Source organism: Sprattus sprattus, assembly GCF_963457725.1.
Source record: "Sprattus sprattus genome assembly, chromosome: 3".
In the NCBI taxonomy this organism is placed as follows: domain Eukaryota; kingdom Metazoa; phylum Chordata; class Actinopteri; order Clupeiformes; family Clupeidae; genus Sprattus; species Sprattus sprattus.
In genome coordinates, this window is record NC_137922.1 from 13,431,289 (window position 1) to 13,453,788 (window position 22,500).

The 22,500-nt window shown below is 46.3% G+C and overlaps 1 protein-coding gene across 1 annotated transcript in view; it reads left to right on the forward strand.

Annotated features, from left to right (window-relative positions):
• LOC308362525 (protein diaphanous homolog 3-like) overlaps positions 1 to 22,500 on the forward strand; it is a gene marked incomplete at both ends in the record, with an annotated part of 269,083 nt that overhangs the window by 116,235 nt on the left and 130,348 nt on the right. The window contains 8 exons of the mRNA XM_080835226.1: positions 2,827 to 2,937; positions 3,697 to 3,815; positions 4,788 to 4,904; positions 9,660 to 9,778; positions 9,946 to 10,010; positions 13,265 to 13,369; positions 17,384 to 17,677; positions 20,203 to 20,317. Of these exons, the coding sequence (XP_080691352.1) occupies positions 2,827 to 2,937; positions 3,697 to 3,815; positions 4,788 to 4,904; positions 9,660 to 9,778; positions 9,946 to 10,010; positions 13,265 to 13,369; positions 17,384 to 17,677; positions 20,203 to 20,317 (1,045 nt within the window). The remainder of the gene's footprint in view (positions 1 to 2,826; positions 2,938 to 3,696; positions 3,816 to 4,787; positions 4,905 to 9,659; positions 9,779 to 9,945; positions 10,011 to 13,264; positions 13,370 to 17,383; positions 17,678 to 20,202; positions 20,318 to 22,500) is intronic.

A 22,500-nucleotide genomic window follows, 5' to 3' on the forward strand; every position in this document is an offset into this window, starting at 1 on the left:
TGAACACCTAGCAAAACATGCTTTAGTACTTGGTGGAATAACCCTTGTTGGCAAGCACAGACGTCAGACATTTCTTGTAGTTGGTCACCAGGTTTACACACATCTCAGGTGGGATTTTGGTCCACCCCTCTTTGTAGATCCTCTCCAAATCCTTAAGGTTGCGTTTTCAATGGGAGGGAATGAGGTTCAAGTCCAATATTCCACGTTACATGGCCCCATCCATAGTCCCCTTGATGCGGTGGAGTCGTCCTGTACCCTTGGCAGAGAAACAGCCCAAAGCATAATGTTTCCACCTCCATGCTTGACGGTGGGGATGGTGTTCTTGGGGTCATATTCAGCATTCTTCCCCCTCCAAACGCGGCAAGTCTTGGGGTCATATTCAGCATTCTTCCCCCTCCAAACGCGGCAAGTCGAGTTGATGCCAAAGAGCTTGATTTTGGTCTCATCTGAACACATCCTGTCTCCCAATCCTGCTTAGAATCATTCAAGTGTTCATTGGCAAACTTCAGACGGCCCTGTACATGTGCTTCCTTGAGCAGGGGGACCTTGCGAATGCTGCAGTACTTCAAAGAATTACGGCGTAATGTGTTGCCAATGGTTTTCTTGGTGACTGTGGTCCCAGCTGCCTTGAGATCATTCAAAAGCTCCCACTGTGTAGTTCTGGGGTTATTCTGCACCTTTCGGATGATCACCGATACCGCACGAGGGGATAACTTGCATGGAGCCCCAGACCTAGAGCGATGGACAGTTGTTTGGTGTTGCTTCCATTTATGAATAATCGCACCAATAGTTGTCTGCTTCTCACCAAGCTGCTTGCCAATGGTTTTGTAGCCCATTCCAGCCTTGTGCAGGTCTACAATATTATCTCTGACGTCCTTGGAAAACTCTTTGGTCTTACCCATGGTGGTGAGGTTGAAGGTGTGAAGTATGATTCTTTGGACAGGTTTCTTTTATACAGGTCACCAGTTGAGATCAGGTATACCTGGTTAGACCTAATAAGGACTACTCTGTTTGCTTCTTGGGCACATAACTGGTCATTGGGAGCCAGTATTCTTGCTGTTTGCTTGGGGGTTGAAATACTTATTTTCTGCATCAAATGCAAATAAAGTCATAAATGTTATAAAATGCAGTTTTCTGGATTTTTTTTGTTGATATTCTGCTTCTCACTGTTAAAATACACCTACCATTACAATTCTAGATCACACTTTTCTTTGCAAGTGGCCAAACTTGCGTGCGATTTTCCCCACTGTATATACCCCCCCCCCCCCCCCCCCGTCTGTCTCTCTCATATGCCCCCAAAGGGCAGAGTGTCCAGTCTCTTTGAGGTACACATGCAGACTTCTCTTGGTTAATGCAGAAGCAGATGGATGTTTGTCTCGCTAAAGAAAAAGCTTCCTCTACTCTGCAGTACACAAGAGAGGCAGATTAAAGGAAAGAGAGAAAGTGTGTGTGTTGGTGTGTTTGTTGTTGTTATGTGCTTTGTGTCGTCACCTTTTTCTCTATGTATTTATGTGTTACAGGTGTGTGTGTGTGTGTGTGTGTGTGTGTGTGTGTGTGTGTGGGGGTGTGTGTGTGTGGGTGTGTGTGTGGGTGTGTGTGTATTGTGTATGTTTCTTTTGTAAACACGACTCAATATTTGTTAGAAGGCTGTCTGTTGTTCTTTGTTGTTATTGTTTTGTCTTGAGATGTGTTTCCCTTTCTCCCTCTCTCATTCTCTTTGTACTTCAGCTCTATACAGTGTGTATGTATGTGTGTGTTTGTTTGTTTATTTTCTATGTAAGGCATGTTATATGATTAAATGTTGTTTGCAGTATGTGAATTCGTCTACAGAGGGCAGTAGACTGGTCCGTCTCTGCACTTTTGATTTTGCACGGCTACATGTGTACCCCCCTCTGTCCATTCTTTTGACATGTGTAAAGACCTCAATTGATTTGTGTGTGCCGGTATATCTTTATATTTATATACGGATAGGTATGTAAATAATTTTCTTGTATTTGTGATTTGTACATCCTTTGTATCCTTTGTCAAGGCAGTGCAGGTTTCCTTCGCCTTACATGTGGCACTGGGGAATCATAATTTAATCATTTTTGGCCAACTGCAGGAGATACATTACTACATTGTAATGTAATACAGATGTGCTTAGCTAATCTAAATGGTCTTGATTGTGCCATGCATGTACCTCTGATCGCACACACACACACGCACACACACACACACACACACACGCATACACACAAAACACGCACGCAACATAGCACACTCTCCAGCGCTTCATTGCTGATGTGATTCACTACTCCAGATAATTGGCAATCTTACTACAGCCTACTGTGGTGTGTGTGGGAATGATCGCTCATTTCCGCCTCAACACGCACACACTAAGCTGTGAAAACCCCCCCAAAAAAAACACCCCATCCCCAGTTACAGCCATAGCCCCTCCACGTATCACTGACCACACACTCGCACTCACACACACACACACACACACACACACACACACACACACGCACATTTGCCTATGCACACACAACCTTCTCATTCTAAAACAAGCACAGAGCCTCCACGCCAGTTCAAGTGTTCAGCCATTGAGCTGTGTCTGTAGATAAAGAGCTTCCATGGTGGGTTGTGAAACAGAGAGAAGCTTGTTCTTTTATTCCGTCCTGTTCTTCCTAGACCTTGTTTAAATTTGCCAATTTTTTCTCCTCAAAATCCAAAGTCTACGTGAGTATGTCCCTCCAAAACCACCATTGACTCATCCCCACATGGTCCTTCACCAACTAGCTTCATGTGTTGTGTGCTGAAATATGTGTGTGTTGTCCTCCATGGCAGGTGGCGTGCATGCAACTGATCAATGCACTGGTGACCTCTCCGGACGAGCTGGACTTCAGGCTGCACCTGCGGAATGAGTTCATGCGCTGCGGCCTCAAGGAGGTGTTGCCGGTAAGCCATTAGTTCCCACTCACAGGCCCCCATTGAGCCTCAGCATCGGAGTTAGCCACCTGTCTGCGTATTCAAATGAGACCTCGACTTGAGTGAAGTGTCGGAAAACGGCGCAGGGAATTATTAATGACTATTGCATGAGAGGTTAATCGATACCCGCTGCTGAGAATAGAGTGGTATTCAGTCCGTCATGGTGTCGAGGCTGTATCTCTGTCTTCCTTTTTTTTCTCTCTTTCTCTCTCTCGCTCTCTCTCTCTCTCTCTATATATATCCCTTTCTCTCTCTCTCATTTCTTCTCTTTGTTTTAACTCTGACTTGCCCTTCTTCTAAGCTCTGTTGACTTGTGTGGGCTTCATACTAAGCTGATGGTGAATTAAACTGAGGCAAATAGAGCCTAGCCCAAACAGCTCTGACCGAAGCTACTGGAAGTGACGGCCATTGAGAGAGATGGGCTGACGAAGGTGCATACAGAGACTCTGCTATCTGCCCCATGTCTTCTCTATTCTTCCAGCGAGCACTCAGCTTCAGGTCCCTCTGTCTTCTCTCTCTGCTGAGCAAGAGAGAGAGAAGAACGAGAAAATGGGTTTGATGCTGAACTTCCACATGCAGCTAAGATCAGGGAGAAATCAAATGACACTACACCATCTACTTAATTATGAGCCTCTCTTTCGGTGCCAATGTTTGTCATTACATCTCTCTCTCTCTCTCTCCCTCCCTCCCTCCCTCTCTCTCCCTCCCTCCCTTTCCCTCCTTCTGCAGCATCTGAGTGCACTGAGGAATGAGGCTCTGGACATCCAGCTGAAGGTGTTTGAGGAACATAAAGAGGAGGACATGATTGAGTTCTCCCACCGCCTCGAGGACATCAAAAGCGAACTGGAATATCCTTTTAACTGCTCCCCATGGGGGCTTGCGTAGATACACACAAGCATGCGCACACACACACACACACACACACACACACACACACACACACACACACAAACAAACGTGCACACGCATGCACTTATGCATATGTTTTGCTTAATGTATGGACACAGCATGAGTCGTCCAGCCAGAGCTTCAAAAGCCCTAGCTATACTAATATCAGTACTCAACCACAGACACACACACACTCACACACACACACACACACACACACACACACACACACACACACACACACACACACTTACTTTATGCACACATTTCTACTGACAGGTTCCCACCCCAAGCTTTTTAATCTCGAGCAATGAAGTGTCACTCGTTCAAAGCGAGTATTACACTGTTAATGCATCGCAAGTGCATGCAAGTATTTGATGTATTTTATTGTATCCTGTTTAATTTCTGCCATCATTTATTCTGATTCATGGGCACACTCTTAGAGGCTGTGCTTTAAAGACCCCCACTGTGGCGTGACAAATTGGGTCATACTCGGTGTGTGTGGGTGTGCATGTAATATATAAATGTTCAATGTTAAAGCAGCACAACAGATCAATAGCTATTAGCTAACGGTATGCTAGCGGCTAAAACTAACGAAATCTCTTGAAATGTGCATTTTCTTCGTTTTGCATGTGTAAATAGCAGTGTGTGTTGATGCAATATCTTATTCCTCTCTGAATCCTTGTTTATTCACCTCCGTTAATGCATTTAGCTGATTATCTTTTATCCAGTCACTTGCATTGCAGGTGTGATGATGTTCTTGTGTCTGTGTTTTCTCTCTGGGAATTGAACCTATGGCCTTGCTGTGCCATTTCAACCTCAGACACACACACACACACACACACACACACACACACACACACACACAGACACACGCGTGTGTGTGTGCGTGCGTGCACTTGTTTTCCGTGCTGTTCCTTAACTCTCCTCACTGATGTGGGGGACGTGTATAACATCGTGCAGAGCTTGGTGCGGGAGACAGCTGCCGAGGGCCACTTCCTCTCCATCCTGCAGCACCTCATGCTCGTCAGGAATGACTACTTCGTCAGGTAACCTCTGCCCCCGCCACCTGCGCTCATCGCCAAAACACCACCAGAAGCCCGCACACATCCTGTTTACATACTCCTGCATACATCCATGGCATTTCAAACTATACATGCTGATGCAACCCAGGACAAAAAAAAAAAAAACAGCCTGAGTCAGTACCAGACCTGGTCCTGTTTGTCTTAAGATATACACACGTAAATACCAACTCATGTCTGTGCGTCACGTTGCAATCAGGAGGCTCTTGCTACTGCCATTACGCAGAGGAAGTGTCTTCTAGGCAGAGTAAGATTGAGGTTGTTGGTGTACACTTAAGGCCCCTTGTAAGCCATAACACAAACTGCCACCACTATTTTACCTTTCTGACGCAGTTCTTCTGACATTTTACCCTGCTAACGCAGTTTCTGACTGCATCAGAACTACTGCAGAACTGAACACCGCTTATTTGCTGGTGCCATTAGTGTTTTCCCTCTCTGTTATCTGTGTCGACAGTGCTTTGCCAGATAATGTTGTGGTGCTGCCAAAGAGGTGCTGCTTTAGGTGCTCAAATGCACCAGCGGTGTGCCTTTTTCACGGAGCCATGTGGGGGGGAAGGAAATCATTTCCACTCTTGCTGTCAACTTACACACAGGCTTTAAACATGCTGATCCTCCTGCCATTGCCAGTGTCATGTGGACTCAGAGGTGTTTTGCATGGATAACCATAATCACTTTTCAAACCTGCTTTTACTTTTTCCTGAAAAACCTTTACATAAAAGCATACAGCAGAACTGCATCCAGTTTTTTGCCAGCGCAGTTTTTTTTGTGTGTTTTTACTTTGGAAGCTCATTACACAGTGCTCTTACCGTACTGCTGAGGAGCTGCGTTTTTGTGGGATGCACAATCAGTGTTCATTTCTCAGGCCATGATTTTGGGAAAGGCAAATAATTGAGCTCCTTGGTACGAAGTTGCCTCGCTCCTATACCAGATCCTAGGAGAAAATACTCGCCTCCTGTATTCCACTGGCAATCACGCGGCCCCTCCCTATCCGGCTTTTTTTTATCCTGATTGGCGTGTTTTTTTAGCCGGGCAAGCCATATGCTTCTCCCCATCCTGCCTTCATCTCTCTCTAATTAGCCTGTGTGTGGACAACTCCGGTGCCGAAGGTTATAACAGTGCTACGTTTGTTTGTGCTTGTCTGTGTGGCTCGGGCAGGCGTTATTTATTAATATATATATTTCCCTCCCACTGTCGTTCGTGTGTGTGTGGATGAGGAGGTGACGCAGGATGGGCGCCTCTATCAGGCTAAACATAGATGCCATCTGTTGAGTGGCTCTGCCTTCTGGCCCGCTCCCTGGCTCCTGGTCCAGTGACACCTCCGACACACGCTATTTACACCTTGCTTCAGAAATAAGTCGAAAATGAACGCTAGAACGTAATGCCTTTCCTGAAAACACACTTTAAGTTGTCATCGCACTGCATATCCATTCTTTTAATTTATAAATTGATATAAATAAAAAGATATTTTGTAGATGTATATATGTTTAGTATATAGAGCATCTTTTTATTTTCTGTTCATTTTCGCCTGAGGCGCTGTTCCTCTTCCTGCCTCTTGCCTGCTTTATGGTTCTGTCTCCACACATGTGCAAGGAGGAGAAAAGCAAACCCTCTCCTGATAGACACCACATTCCACCTCCTACCCAGCAGCCTCGTTAACTCTGTTTTCCACCTTCCACACAAACCCACGCCATCCTCCAGCATCTCTGTCCCTTTCCCTTTTTTGTGCACATGACAAAGAGATCACTATGGCCAACACTATGGCCAACATGCCTCGAGACATCTGTCAGTCACTCTTAAACGGCCAGTCGGAACGAGGGAGAGGGAGAGGGAGGGAGGGAGGGAGGGAGGGAGGGAGGGAGGGAGAGAGGGAGAGAGAGAGAGAGAGAGAGAGAGAGAGAGAGAGAGAGAGAGAGAGAGAGAGAGAGAGAGAGAGAGAGAGAGAGAGAGAGAGAGAGAGAGAGAGAGAGAGAGAGAGAGAGAGAGAGAGAGAGAGAGAGAGAGAGAGAGAGAGAGAGAGAAATTGCGGTACGGTGTTTATGGCTACTCCAAAGAGAGAGAGAGATGGAGACAGATTGAAAGATTGCGGTACGGTGTTTATGGCTACTCCAAAGGCTCTCAGTGAGTGGAGTAGCAACATATACATAATGTAACGAGAGGGGAGAGAGAGTAAAGAGACAGAAAAGGTAAAATAAATGAGCGAGTGAGAGACAGAGAGAAAGAGAGTGAGAATGTGAGTCCCGATAGACACCGTCTAGAGCGAGGGCGGTGTAGAATGAGGGAGGCCATAGCCCATTTACTGCAAATCACATTACAGCTTTTCAGTGGTTATGTGGAGTGTGTTTATGTTAACCCCCAAACCCATGCAGAGAAACAAGCTGTTGAGCAATCTGCCCTCTGATGCGGAGAGAGAGAGAGAGAGATGGAGAGAGAGAGAGAGAGAGATGGAGGGATGGAGGGGGAGCCGGTGGGATAGAGAGAAACAGAGAAAGCAGGATCAGTAGTGGGAAAATGAGGGGGCTGGTGGATTGGCGTACACAGAGGGATTTAACACAGTAATTTTAGCCACTAACAGAGTAACAGCAGGTCACGCTCCCCGGGAAAAGTGTTGACCTATCATTGCGAACCGGTCCCCAGCCAGGCACTCCTACACACACACACTCACACACACACCCCTACCTTCTTTGCGTTTAAAAGCTGTGTGACTTCAAATGATTTCTACCTTCATTTGAAGTCTACCTATTTATAATCACTTTTATTCCAAACCCCAGCTGCACGCACACACACACACACACACACACACACACACACACACACACACACACACACACACACACACACACACACACACACACACACACACACACACACACACACACACACACACACACACACAAAAGGCTCTGCACCTCCAGTGTCCATCTGTGGTTTACCCTGCCTTTAATCTGTTTTATTCCAAAATCCCACCCTCGACACACGTTCATCATGTGTGTGGGCACACACACACACACACACACACCCTCTCACACAAGTCCGCCTCTCGGACGCTTTAATGTGTCCAATTACGGGGAGGCAGGTGGCAGTGGAAAGGTTGAAGAGACCTTGATTTTAGATAAGATTTTAACAAGGGCCGCCATCGCTCGCGGCGCCAGCGCACACTCGGTGGCGCTCAGCCTAAAATCAATAAAGAGCCGCGGCCCACTTAATCTCAGACACATGGACATCGAGCCACTCCGCTCCCGTCCTACCGATCCACTTGGCCAGGGAAAAGAGGCCATGGGCAGGGGAGGGGGGGGCGCGGGGGTGGGAGGTGGTGGAAAGGGGAGAAGACAGCGGATGAAGAAGCGAAGAAAGGAGAGGGTTAAAAGAGAAGGTGACACGAGACGAGGGAAGGGGCAGGAGGCAGCGAGGCAAATAAGGCAGAGCGTCGGGGCGAGCAGGTTCATTATCCAGTCCAGTGACCGTGCCACTGCATTTCTTACATGACTTCTAACAGTCAGGTGTTACACTGCGTGTTAATGTGTGTGTGTGTCCTATAGTGGACTCTGTTGGGACAGCCCACATTGAGCATAAGTGTAACATACTTGTGTGTGGCGCACACACACACACACACACACACACACACACACACACACACACACACACACACACACACACACACACACACACGCACATGCTTACCACAAACAGAAAAGAAACAGGCTGAGAGAGAGGCAAGCAGGTCCATTACCCAGTCCACCGACTGCTCCACATGCATTCCTGAAGCCATGGTGCCATGCGTGTCTACATGCGTTTCACAGTGCACACATGCTGGGAGAAACCCATGCGTTGAGACTTTGTACATGATTTATCTTCATTGGATACTTTTACATAACATAAAAGCCGTGGGGTCAGCTTATCCATGCACACTTTCTCACACTTGTAATTCAAGGCTAAGCCAGGCTGCTGATGCGTAGCGGCACTCGCACATTTCCTCTTCTGGTATGGGGTCTGATACATCACCCTTTCACCCTTGCTTCTCACCATCAGGAAATAAAGAGCAAAATACACATTTTGACACGCTTTGATATTTTTGAAAATGTATGCAAGAGGTTTGCACGTATATTTGTGTAAACTCACTTTCAAATAGACATATTCTAAAAATATTTTGTTGTTTTCTTATGCTGGCACATGTGCAAAAACTCACACTTAACCAGAGTGATGAACTGGTTTGGCGATTCTGGTTTGGTGGAGGTGATTCTCTCCGGTCTTTAATAGCATCAAAGCTCTTAATATAGGCCATTTGGCAAATCCCCTCCACTGTCCTCGATGGTGATGGCACAGGATGTGACCAGCCTGACAAAGCCATGGCTGATAGATGAAAGCCAGCACAGGCATGATCAAGGACGCCTCAAACAGGTTGATGGACCAGGCTGCCCCCCCTCATCATAATGTGTCCAGGAGTACCCATTCTCTGCCCCCTTGCTGTCCTAGGAGAATTGGGGGCTATACTCGAGCCTTTTGAGCATTTTTGCTCTTTGATTAATCTCAAGGATGTCTCTCATTGAACCGCATTATTCATGCGTCATGATTATCACGTGCAAATCGAAAGGGAGTTGTTTCGATGTTTGATGATTTTTTTTATTTTGTGATTCTGATTGGATCTATTGAAGTCTGAAGCTCTGATTATCATTTCAGTGATGATTGTCTTTTGTCATTCCGCGTGTTTCTTTGTCCCTTTCCCAGGCCTCAGTACTTTAAGATCATAGACGAGTGTGTGTCGCAGATTGTTCTGCATCGCAGTGGCACAGATCCTGACTTCACTTACCGCAAACGTCTCGATGTGGACTTCAACCACCTGATAGGTTTGTGTGTGTGTGTGTGTGTGTGTGTGTGTGTGTGTGTGTGTGTGTGTGTGTGTGTGTGTGTGTGTGTGTGTGTGAGTGTGAGTGACATTGTATCTGCATGTGGATACTGTATAACTATTGGTGTCAATTATGTGCCCCTTATCTGCCCTACTCGACCCCCCCAGATGTATGTGTGGATAAAGCTCGGGCTGATGAGTTTGAGCAGAGGGCGTCTGAACTGGCACAGAAGGCAAGTACTGCTCTATTTTCTCTCCATTCTTGTCCTCTCCTTTCTCGTCCTCTCCTTTTGTTTATGTGTCCTCTGTGTACAGGGCCTCCGTCCTAATGAAGAGGCGAGCCTTTGAAGGCTGCTCCAGAATGCACCATTTAGCCCTCCTTAATTAAAGACGGATTACTAGAAATCGTTAAAACAGTCGTTGGTAATTAACAAAATTTCTGAGATTAAAAAGAGGGGGCACATTGATTTTTTGGTAATTGAGGACCAGAAAATGAAGGCGACCACGATTGCTTGATTTATCTGACACCGAAAACCACAGGACTTTTAAGTGAGTTTGCCAACACAGAAAGACACACACACACACACACACACACACACACACACACACACACACACACACACACACACACACACACACACACACACACACACACACACACACACACACACACCAGCACCTCCACAGTATGCATCCACAGAGGACGGGTCATTTTAGTATTGTATGTACATCAGTTTCTGAAGGAGCAAAGTCATTCTGTTGAATTGAATACAAAAACATACCCTCACAAGGAGGATGCAGTTAAGAATGAGTGTACCGAAAACAAACACACACACACACACACACACACACACACACACACACACACACACACACAAGTGTGATTATTGTTTAACCAGGTTTCCCTCAGACCAAGTGTAAAGACAAACAAATATAAAGGTCATCTTCATACATTGGAAAAAAAAAAATGATGTACGTATCAAGGTCTCACAATCCATTTTCTGTGTGTGTGTGTGTGTGTTATTTGGAGGGGACAGTGGTGAGTGTTTGACAGAGTGATTGGATTTCGCCACTCTCCTGTAATATCCTCTGGGTGTTGTGTTTCCAAAGTCATCCACTCTATTTATTTTTATTTCACTTGGGTGAAGCAGCTTTTTCCTCTGTGCAGACTGCCTTCACCTCAGCTCACTACACTCCATCTCTCCCACACCCTTCCCCTTGCTCCCTCTCTCTCTCTTAGCTTGAGACTGCGGCATAAATATATCCGCAGACCACCTGCAGGTTTAATCAGCTTCCATCAAAGAGTTTTCACTGGTCTCCTATCTCCAAGCCAGTAAATGAAAAAGCCTTATAAACACACTCACACACACACACACACTCTCACACAAACACACACACACAGACACACACAGATACACACAGTAAGGGCCTCCCACCTCCACTCAGACAGCTCTTCAGAGCGAGTTGTGTTGCCACATTCATCTCTTCCGCTCAGCGTATTGTGTAAAGTCAAGAGGTAATTTTTCATTTGCTCTTAAATGGCAGTACAAATAAACAGGAGAAAGCATCACTTCTATCTGCAGCCTTTTCTCTGTGTGTGTCTGTGTCTGTTTCTGTGTCTGCGCTCTAATGCTCAGATATCTGCTACACTCCTTTTTAAATGACCATGTGGACTACGTAATTTCCTGTTTTAAAAGAGTTGGTTGTATGCAGCTATCTGCCTAGTCTAGTCGCGGACCGCTGCTAAATGCTTCAGAACTAAATTATCTGTACACCAAATGATAAATGGAAATAATGTTCTGATAGACTTTTGTCTTGCATGTTGTAACTGCATGTATGTCTTGACTGCATACATGGGGTCAATAAAAAATTGATCACAAAAAAAAAAGAACTAAATGATCTTAGTGCCATCTCTCACTATAATTGCTATTAACATTAACATCAGCTTTGTGATTGCTTCCATATCTAGCCAAACTTAAGGCATTATGCACACAGCATGCTACCACTTTTCCCTTTCATAACATGCAATTACTAAAATGGTTAAAAATGATAATTTTATATTTCTATCATAGTGGCATAGTTTGTGACATATATTGCTCACACGTCAAAAATGTGCCAGTTTTTGTAATGTGTGTAACCACTTTCCTCACGCTTACCTCACGCTTGAAAAACAGTCAGTGTTCTTAAAGCAGTGGATGCCGCTGCATTAATTGGCGAAACCCAGTCAGTAGATATGGTCGCATTACCAAAACGCTTCTCAGCCTACTAGAAAACCTGCGGATACAACACTGCAGCGTGAATCTCAGCACAAATGGGTCACGGTAAGGCGAGCACGTAGTCGAAATAAATCGATGTCCGTGGCCCATCCCCATTTTTTTTATCGGAAATCACAAAGTTCTATTTTGTACCAGTCTTTACTCCTGCCACCAAATGTCAGACGTCAGGTATGTTCCCGTCCCGTACCCAATATCAGTGGTGATGAGATGGAAAGGAGATTATCATCACTCAATACTGGCTATTAGAATGGTGTTCATGTATTTACAAAGGTATACAAACTGTATCTTTACCCAGAGCAAACTACTGCACATCACACTGATGTGCCGAGGGTATCGGACGGGAAAATCTGATAAAAATGTTATCTGTACCAAGCATGACCAGTACAAACGGTCAAGGCTACACTTGTAAATGAGTTCATAACAGACAACCCAATTTAGATACTTATTGTAATTGAATGGCACAAAACATGGCAGAAACTTAGACAAATACCTATCCTTGAATGAGCCTACCCCTTCAAGTCCTGTTAACCGCCACATGCCCTGCAGCACAGGGTGTGGATGTGGAGTAGCAGCAATTTTTCATGCCAACCTAGATATTCCCCAAGACCTTAATTTAAATTTCAATTTTAATTATTTGAAGTTCTCAAACTTAATCTTACACACCCAAACTTGAAACTTCTATTTCTCAGACTTCCTACCCACCCTGCTTATAAACACCCCCACAGTCTGGTGTACCAGAATCTACTCCACATCTAACTGACCACCCTGACCTCACTTCCCTGATCCTCTCATCATCCACGAGCCTATTAGACCCCAGCCCTACAAGACTACTGAAACAATGAATAGCCAAGCAGTCACTCACAGCACTGGCCTACGTCAAAGTTCAGAACGGCCTATTAATTGCATCTGATAATGGGTGCATTTTAATACTGGTTCTTCTAGACACTAGTGCTGCTTTCGACACTTTAGATCATCACATTTTGCTACAGAGATTTGAACATCATGTGTTGCTATGAAAGGCTGTGCCCTATCCCTGGTTTCAGTTGGTTCATGTCCTCTTCCTGTGTGTGTATGTGTATTTCTTTATTCGCCCTAAACGAAGAAGATGATCAATGTTTTATACATGTTTTCCGTGAATTAAGTTTGAATAGTCTTTGTTAAATGTTTGTGCAGACTCTCACATGTGTATCGGCGTTTGTGTATTGCTGCAGTTTGATGAGGAGTTCATTGGGCGTCAGGAAGCTGAGGCCCAGCTTCTGAAGAGAGATGAGAGGATCACAGAGCTGGAAGCCGAAGTGCTGGCCTACAGGTCTCAGGTAACACACACACACACACACACACACACACACACACACACACACACACACACACACACACACACACACACACACACCAACCATACATACCTACTGACCCCCCCCCCCCAGTCTATCCACTGTATCCATCTGTCTTTTTATCTCTCAGTCTGTCCATTCCAAAAAAATGATTGTCTTTTCATCCTTTTCTGTATTTCTCCCCATCTGTCTCACTCTCTATCCAACATACAAATGTCCCTAAACCCAGCGTTTTACCTTATCACTTACATGAAGATTTTCATTATGATAACACTATCTAAAGCTCATCTCAAATACAGTCGATTGATGGATTCATTCTACCATGGCCCGTACATAAGTGCATAAGCATCGGACCCCCCCCCCCCCCCAGCCCACAGCTACACACCCACATACATCCTCTCACCCACCCTATGCTTCAGACTTTCCCTAAAAACGCTTTAAAACTTTAAACTTTAAAGCCCCTCTCCACGTTTCCTCCACCTATCTACCCACATAGGCATCTGTTCATTGTTTCATCATGCTGTGCCTTTTATGCTTCCATCAAGTATTGCACATTCCACTGCCGCAGGCTCCTGCCCGTGTGTACAACCACACCGCTGCTGAAAGACATCCTAGGGGAATAAATCAAATTAATAAATGTGTTAAATAATCTTGATTATGATTTTTGCCATAATCCAGCAGCCCTAGCCTTGAGTAGCCTAGTGGTATGCATACTTTTTTCTTTCTGTGTGTGTGTGTGTGGTGTGTGCCAGAGAGAGAGCTGTGCTTTTAAGTAAAAGGCAGACATTTTGCCAGGATGTCGCATATAACTGAGTTACCTGTAGGGCTAACTGGAGCATTATTCATTGTGGAGGGGATTATTGTGAACATGGCAAGTTATGTCTTTTAAATGCATGAAGTGTTTTACAACCTTGACTGTAATTAGCCAGGGAGCAGATACACAGTGCCAGCACTCTGCCTCCCGCTCTCATCTCCGGCCTACAAAGGAAGTTGTTTTTTAAAAGCAATTTATTCAGCTGCGTGTTCTCTCTCTCTCTCCCTCTCTTTCTTTCTCTCTCCCCCCATCTCTTGCTCACATGCTTTCTCTCTCTCTCTCTCTCTCCCACTCTTTTTCTCTCTCTCCCCCTCCCCTTTCCTCCCGTTCTCCCTCCCTACCGCTCTCTCTCTCTCTCTCTCTCTCCCCCTCCCCTTTCCATCACGTTATCCCTCCCTCCCGCTCTCTCTTTCTTTCTTTCTCTCTCTCTCTCTCTCTCTCTCTCTCTGCCCTAGCTGATAACTTTTCAGTTGATAATTTTTCAATTTGCGCGAGTAAACACAGTGGGAGTGGGTCCTTGAGCTGCGGCGAGGCTGGGATTACCCCTCCTGCATTAAACAGGGTGCTTCTCCAGGCCACCAGGCTCCCTCGCCACTTTTTAAAGCCAATATTTACACACTTCCCCTGTGCCTTTTCGTATTTAGATCTTTTTTAATGAGAACTCCTTGCCTGTGGTCTGTGCCCCGGCCAGACCAAACAGTAGCTCATGCAAGGCGATGTCAGGGGTCGAGGACATTTCTTGTGGCGGGAGAGATGGAGCGAGAGTGGATGGATAAAAGGTCTTTATGGTTAGTTGGGTTGGTGTGGACAGGTTGTGTCGTGTGTGTCTGTCGTGTGTGTGTGTGTGTGTGGGAGTTTGAGTTTGATCCAGTTTGCCAGTTTGTGTGCTGCTCCCTGCTGTCCGCTCCTCACAGGAGACACAGCAGCATATCACAGGAAGGCCATCCAGACACCCCTCTCCCCACCACCACGGTTTGACTGTCACTCTCACTCTCTCTCACACTCTCCCTCTTTCTTTCCTTTCCTTCCCTTTCTCTTTCTTTGCCTTTCTCTTTCTCAAAATCACTGTCTTCCTTTTCCTCCTCTCTTTCCCTGTCTTTATCTTTCCCTTTCTCTCTCAATTCCTTTCTCTCCTTCCCATATCTCTTCTCACCACTTCCTTCATTCTCTCTCCCTCTCTGTATCCCTTTCTCCCTATTTCTATCCCCTCCCCATCTCTCTCTGTCCCTTCTAGTCTTTTCCCTCTCTCTCTCCTCCCCCCCCCTCTCTCTCTCTCTCTCCAGGAGGAGACTGTGACTCCCTGCCACTGGTTGACCTTTCCTCCTCCTTTCCCCCAGCTTTTTTAATACAAAGCTGTTTTCCAAATCAATAAACCATTTGCCGTGTACCACACCATTTTGTGGCATTTTGTTGCCCTGGTTACTGCGCAAGATTTCTCCATACCTTTGAGGGGTATAAATTGGAGCTTAGTCTTGTTTGATCACTGGAGTCATGGCAATGAGCACTAGCTGTCTGGATATCAGTGCCTGATACACACACACACAGACACACACACACACACACACACAAATCACAGAGTGTAGATGTGAAGGCCGGAGCTCTGCTCTTTGCCCAGCCTATCAGCACGAAGACAACCAGAGTAGAAGTGGACTCTTCCTGTTGCCCTTGGTTACTGTCAATCACAGTTTCCTTGCTTGGAAGGCAGCCTTGAGATTAGGACAGAAATAAAAGCAACAGTATGCTCATTCAATTTTCTCTCGAGGTAGTGTGCACAACCATATATATATATATATACATATACATATACACACTCACGCACACATAAACGCACACGCACACACACACGCACGCACGCACGCACGCACGCACACACACACACACACACACCCACCCGTGTCTCTGTGTTAGTCAGGGTCTGTAAAACAGCCTGCTCTTTTCTTTGTTTTACTCCTTCCATTCAATCACAACCCTTTAGATTGACATGACAAATAGGACATCAACTGAAGTGTGTTTGATCAATGGCTTTTTGGCCAGCTGCAGACTGCATCAATACAGCAATCAATCTGTAAATAATGACCGTCCAATGGGTGAAGTGACACTTTGGACCACGGGCAGTCAAACTGATCCATGTCTTCTGGGGCTGGAAGCTCTCTCTCTCTCCCTCTTGTGCTCATTCGCTTGCCTTCTTTTTTTGCCACTTTAGCATTCTCTCTCTCTCTCTTCTTTTCTCGCTTTCTCTCTGTCTCTCGCACACTTTCTCCAATGCACCCCTACATTCTGATTCTCTCTTTCTCATTTCCCCCCATAACAATAGAAAGAGAAGTCAGTTGAACATCAGACCTTTCTTCCCAGTATTTTTGTCCTACTTCTGAAACTATACTGTGGGTGTGTCCCCTACTTTGGGAACACATTGCACGTGTCCTACGCCTCTGCTGATGCTTGTAATGCCAGCAGACAACAGCTGGGGGGTCAGCCCTTGGCACGATAGACAGCTTCTCTGCTGCCTGATTAAGCCAGCACCTACCGCAGTGTAAAGACACTTCACTGCAGAGACAGTATAGAAAGTATTTAGTGTTTGAATAAAAGCGGCCATAAAGTATGCAAAGTGCTAGAGGTGTGTGTGTGTGTGTGTGTGTGTGTGTGTGTGTGTGTGTGTGTGTGTGTGTGTGTGTGTGTGTGTGTGTGTGTGTGTGTGTGTGTGTGTGTGTGTGTGTGTGTGTGTGTGTGTGTGTGTGTGTGTGTGTGTGTGTGTGTGTGTGTGTGTGTGTGTGTGTGTGTGTGTGTGTGTGTGTGTGTGTTTGTTGAGGTTGAGCAAGTTCGTGTCGGACAGTGGTTGTTTCTGATAATCCTTTCAGATATGGCTGAGATGTGATTATAATGCAGATGGGATGTGTATTATTGATGAAGTGCCGTCCTGTTCGGCTGCATTACAATAGCTTATTAACCCCCCTCCAACCCTAACCTGCTGCAGTTAAACCCACAGCGCGTTCACACAGGGGGCTGATTGCATTGTATTCACGTTTTACTCTAGTCCATCAGACCACTGTTATATTAACCATCACCTCATACACTCTCCTCCTGCCTTTCACTCCCATTCTCTTTCAACTTCCATCTCTTCCTGTCACTCCATCCCTTTCTCTTCATATTCTCATCTTCTCCCTACATTTCTCCTCCCTTTGCAGTTTGGAGCAGTTGCCGTCACCTTCCCCTCTGCGATCTCCTCTACCTCACTGGCACCTCCTCCTCCCCCGCCTCCTCCTCCCGGTCCCGGAGGAGTCGCGCCACCACCCCCTCCCCCGCCACCACCTTTGCCGTGCGGGATGCCCGGAATGATGCCCCCTCCCTGCGGGATGCCCCCGCCGCCACCCCCCGGCGGACTCCTGTCGTCCCCCACGCACCACCAGCTGCCTTTCGGCCTGCGGGCCAAGAAGGAGTTTAAACCAGAGACCTCCATGAAGCGCCTGAATTGGTCCAAGGTGAGTTTGGGGAAAAGAACAGAACCTGTGAGATTTACAGAGAGCATTAATGATGGTGAAGGGAGAGGGAGTCAGAGTGAAGAGTGTGTGTGTGTGTGTGTGTGTGTGTGTGTGTGTGTGTGTGTGTGTGTGTGTGTGTGTGTGTAGAAGAGAGAGTAGTATATGAAGAGTACAAAGAGTACGCTGAATGGATGAGAGACTGGGAGTGAATCTATAGGCAAAGCAGAGTGAGCGATGACGAAGGCGCTCTTTCTTCACATAGTCGGTGAGCTTTTGGGAAGTGGCTTGATTTGTGTAGTTTAGTTTCCAGATGCCGCATCACACAAACGTGGTTTGATTTTTAACATTCTTCTTTCACTCTTGCATGTCTGTGTGCGGTCGAGTGTGAACATAAACACCATACAAAGCCACTGTGTGTGTGTTTTGTTTCCTGCCTGTACATCTGCGTCTAACAAAGACAAAGTCCACAAACATGGTCGCACACACACACACACACACACACACACACACACACACACACACACACACACACACACACACACACACACACACACACAGATGTTGTCTGTCAGAAGTGCCTCCATGCTGCAGCAGCTGCTGATGCCCTGCCGGCGGGCATTGAAGAGCCGCGCTGCCGCTACGGAGTATCCGAGCGCCACAGTCCGACCGCCCCGGCCACCCAGCTCCAGATGTTGGCTCTTGTCTTCTTTGGAGTGGTATTAGTCCAGACCGGTTATTAATATTTCATCTCCCTCCCCACGCGGCCACGCCATGCATATGTTGGGGAGATGCAGAGCATATGCTTGGACTCCACCGAAACCTGTTGGTGATCAGTTTTTTTTAAGGGGACGTGGAGACGCACCACTGTGTTGATGCACAATAACACGCCACACACACACAGATGGATGAGCACACACACACACACACACACACACACACACACACACACACACAGATGGATGAGCACACCCGTACAGTGTCTTGCAGATGTAGTGGGCATAGCTTTGCAATATTTATGCATCCGGACCGAAAACTTTTATCGCTCATTAGTGAAGGCCTCAAAGTTTATAATGACCTCCCAGATTGCTCATCAACACAACATTTCCTTGCTCTCACATGTGGTTTGGCATTCATACTGATAAAGCCAGACGTCTAGATGGATACACACTGCCAGCTCTGTCACCTTTTGGGTTTACTAAGTTGTTGAAGTTTTGAATGCGATAAGAGACTTTCTTTTTTAATAAGAAGAATACCCATCGCACAATGAAATATGGATAGGAAAGCTTCGGACACTCAGTATGGAGGCCTCATGACAAAGAAGAAGCTCTCTGTTTAGGAAATATATATATATATATATATATATATATTTTCTCTCCATCAGAATTGGAATTTTGTTTGTTTGAAAGGAGCTCGGCTGTGCTTGACTAGCCTTGCGTGCCTGAAACAAGAGGCCATGGGCATGGGCAAGATGCTTGCTGTGTGGACGGGCGTACCTGTGAGCACTCGGGCGTTGTTCAAGGTCCACCGAGGAAAGAGGCTCTGTTTCCTGTTGTAAATGAGACCAGGGCCTTGAAAGCATTAGGATAAACACACAAATATATTCACACACACACACACACACACGCACCCTTGAGGTCCGTCGCACAGATACTTTCGGGCGTTTTTGTTATGTATCAAGAACAACATACTGGTCTCTTTAACAAACTCTAATGCATCCATCTCATTCGTGCCCTTTTTCAACCCTGTGCAAGAAAGAGAGAGAGTGAGAAAGACCAAGCAATGGCCAGCACATAATTGCTTTTCTTAATGCATGCACTTCACATCCTGTCTCATTATATTAGTTTATGCTGAAAGGGGCCAACATTTTTTTCTCTCTCTCTCTCTCTCTCTCTCTCTCTCTCTCTCTCTCTCTCTTGTTGGAGTTACACTGGGGGTTATTGGTAAATGATGATGAAGTGCTTTATGTTTTATTTATGCCCTGTTTAGATGGAGGCTGTGTTATTTAAATTGATGGCTGTGTGTGTTGTGGATGTTAGAGTGTTGTATATGTGTGTACGTAGAGTAGAGCTGTGTGTGTCTGGAGCTGCTGTACTGATCAGACATGAGTGAGAGGGCATCTGCGCTTCCACGTACACGAGAGCCATCATGATGCACATAAGACACATCATGTCTCGTTATATTCCACCATGCAGTAGCATTTTAGATGTTCTCTCAGAGAGACATTTTCAACTTCGATTTTTTTTCCCTCCAATCGTTATGTTTATTTATGTGAATTGCACTTCCACTGGTTTCCCTAGCAACTTTTGCAGCAAGTATGCCATCAGAGGTCCTCTCTCTGTGTGTGTGTGTGTGTGTGTGTGTGTGTGTGTGTGTGTGTGTGTGTGTGTGTGTGTGTGTGTGTGTGTGTGTGTGTGTGTGTGTGTGTGTGTGTGTGTGTGTGTGTGTGTGTGTGTGTGTGTGTGTGTGTGTGTGTGTGTGGACTTTGAGTTTGTCTTTATTTATCGCCTACCCTCTGTCGCCCCTAGATCCGGCCGCAGGAGATGTCTGAGAGCTGTTTCTGGGTTGTGGCCAATGAGGGGCGTTATGAGAACCCTGACCTGCTCACCAGACTGGCCAACACCTTCAGCTCAAACAGACCTGGTGAGTCCTATCTCGTCTGTCTGACATCTGTCTGTCTGTCTGTCTGTCTGCGTGTGTGTGTGTGTGTGTGTGTGTGTGTATGTGTGTGTGTGCGTGTGTGTGTGCGTGTGCTTGTGTGTGTGTGTGTGTGTGTGCGTGCGCACGTGTTTGTATTTTGTTCGCAGTCTTATTTGTCTGCAGACCTCTCTGAGACGGATGCAAATGGATTCGTGTTCACTAATCAGGTGTCACCACTGGTGAGTCCCTCAACGATAACGAGGTCATTAGCTGACCTCCCAAGGTGTGTGTGTGTGTGTGTGTGTGTGTGAGATACAGCTTGGCAATGAGTTCCCGGTCCAGACCCGCTGTTTGCTGTTCAGATTCTGATTGGCCAACCCCGTCATACAGCAAACCTAACACAGGACGCCTGCATACAAACATGAGCTGATGGGCTTTGGCATGATGATGGGGTTGGCACAGCCTGCCTCGCCAGACATGCCAGGCTTGTGGCAGGCTGTCACGCAAGAAGGCCACTCTTAGAGACCGACCAACAACTCAAAACAGACTTATTGAAGGATATGAACACATCATTGACAGTGACGAATGCAACATCCTCTTAGGCAAGCTTAAGTTGCCTTGGGGATAGAGTTAGTATTAAGATAATTGTGTTTTGATAACGTGGTTACGATGTGTCCTAGTGTTGTTTTTGTTACGCGATGGTAAAGGTCAGAGCTGTGTCTGTGATAGTTGACAGGCACTTTAGGGGCACTTAAGGTTTAGTTTGTGACTTGTAATGATTTATTGACTGGTTATAGACATGGCTGGGTAGACGGTCTCAAATGGGCTATCCAATTGAAGAGTTCCCAGAGGAGAATGAAAAACATTGAGAGTTGTGGCATTCCTTCGAAAGCAAAAACCCCCAGAGGGGTGCTGAGGGCGAGAGGCGGCAGGATGGGCCCGGTCTTTCCCCAGCCCATTAAGCAAGAGACATTAGCAAACACCTCACATATGCTGTGGGCTCCACCCAGTCTAAGCAGGAGGAGACTGACGGAGCCACGGGGAGCACAAAGGAGAGCCATGGTGGGGGATACTGGAACTATTTTTATGTGAAGACAAGAGGAACTCTGAATCATGGCCCTGGTGTTTCGTGTTCGTGTGTGTGTGTATGTATTCGTGTGTGTATTCGTGTGTGTGTTCGTGTGTGTGTTCGTGTGCGTGTTCGTTGTAGCTGATGTTGTGCAGATGAATCATTGAAGAGCTATCAGTGTTCCAAAAATGAGTGGGGGCTCAGAGGGACGTGTGTGTGTGTGTGTGTGTGTGTGTGTGTGTGTGTGTGTGTGTGTGTGTGTGTGTGTGTGTGTGTGTGTGTGTGTGTGTGTGTTATAACTCCCCTCTGATAATCCCTCTCCCCTCGTTTGCTTGTCCTCATGTCTTTGTGTGCCGCCTTCCCCGAACGTCAATTATTCATCCGCCATTTGTCTACCTGTCACAACCTGATGCCACTTGAGGCCGACACACACACACACACACACAAACACTCTCTCTCTCCCTCATTCTATCTCTCCCTCACTCTCTTTCTCTCTCTCTCCCTCCCTCACTCTCTCTCCCCCTCCCTCATTCTCTCTATCTCTCCCTCACTCTCCCTCCCTCACTCTCTCTCCCTCACTCATACTCTCTTACACACACAGACTCGCATAGACACACACACACGCGCACACACACGCAAATCATTAGACGTGTGAACACGCAGAAGAACACGGACGTGTACATGGGCTTACACATGTACATTTTTTTAAGGAAAGCACACATCAGTTCGACGCACACACTCTCTTTTCAGCAAGCTGGTCCAGTAGCTGCTGCTTAATAATGGACATGATTTAAAAAGGCTCTGAGTGAACCTCCATACCCCGCTGTTGCCTCTGAACAAGTACACGCTTCTTCTCCTCCTCTGTTAATTACTGTGTGTTTAATCCTGCTCAGCGCACCTGATGCCTGTTACCTGTGCTATTATCATCCATCTTTAATGCACACAGTCATGACTCATGAGCACGGCTGATGCATAATTAAGTGCACTCAGGCGCTGATACAAAGATGGAGCTTTCTTGCGATCTGCGTCTTTGTGAGTTTGTCTGTGTGTGTGTGGAGACCTGGGCCTCTGTGCTTGTGCATACTTAGCTGTGTGTGTGTGTGTGTGTGTGTGTGTG